This window comes from Merops nubicus, unplaced genomic scaffold, assembly GCF_000691845.1.
Source record: "Merops nubicus isolate BGI_N331 unplaced genomic scaffold, ASM69184v1 scaffold39364, whole genome shotgun sequence".
In the NCBI taxonomy this organism is placed as follows: domain Eukaryota; kingdom Metazoa; phylum Chordata; class Aves; order Coraciiformes; family Meropidae; genus Merops; species Merops nubicus.
The window spans coordinates 2,728-2,946 of NW_008605593.1; the positions used below are offsets into that span (position 1 = coordinate 2,728).

The window sequence follows — 219 nt, forward strand, 5'->3', positions numbered from 1 at the left end:
GGAGCCCCCAGGACAGCCAAGGTGCCCTTCAGGGGAAGCCTGGCCCCAGCCTGACGGTGCCTCACCGATATATCTGCCGAGCGGTAGAGAAGTTGCCGATGGAGGTTGGAGAGGGCAACAGTGTCCATGTCGGTGACGGTGAGGTGCCCACCTGGCGCCGCCGCCAGACCCATCATGGCAAAGTTTTTCAGCAGCTCACAGCCAATGGCTCCAGCTCCC

General features: G+C 63.0%; 1 protein-coding gene across 1 annotated transcript in view; it reads right to left on the bottom strand.

The window, feature by feature from the left end:
• LOC103772059 (ubiquitin-like modifier-activating enzyme 1) overlaps positions 1 to 219 on the bottom strand; it is a gene marked incomplete at both ends in the record, with an annotated part of 3,514 nt that overhangs the window by 2,286 nt on the left and 1,009 nt on the right. Inside the window, one exon of the mRNA XM_008939376.1 lies at positions 66 to 214. Coding sequence (XP_008937624.1) covers positions 66 to 214 — 149 coding nt within the window. The remainder of the gene's footprint in view (positions 1 to 65; positions 215 to 219) is intronic.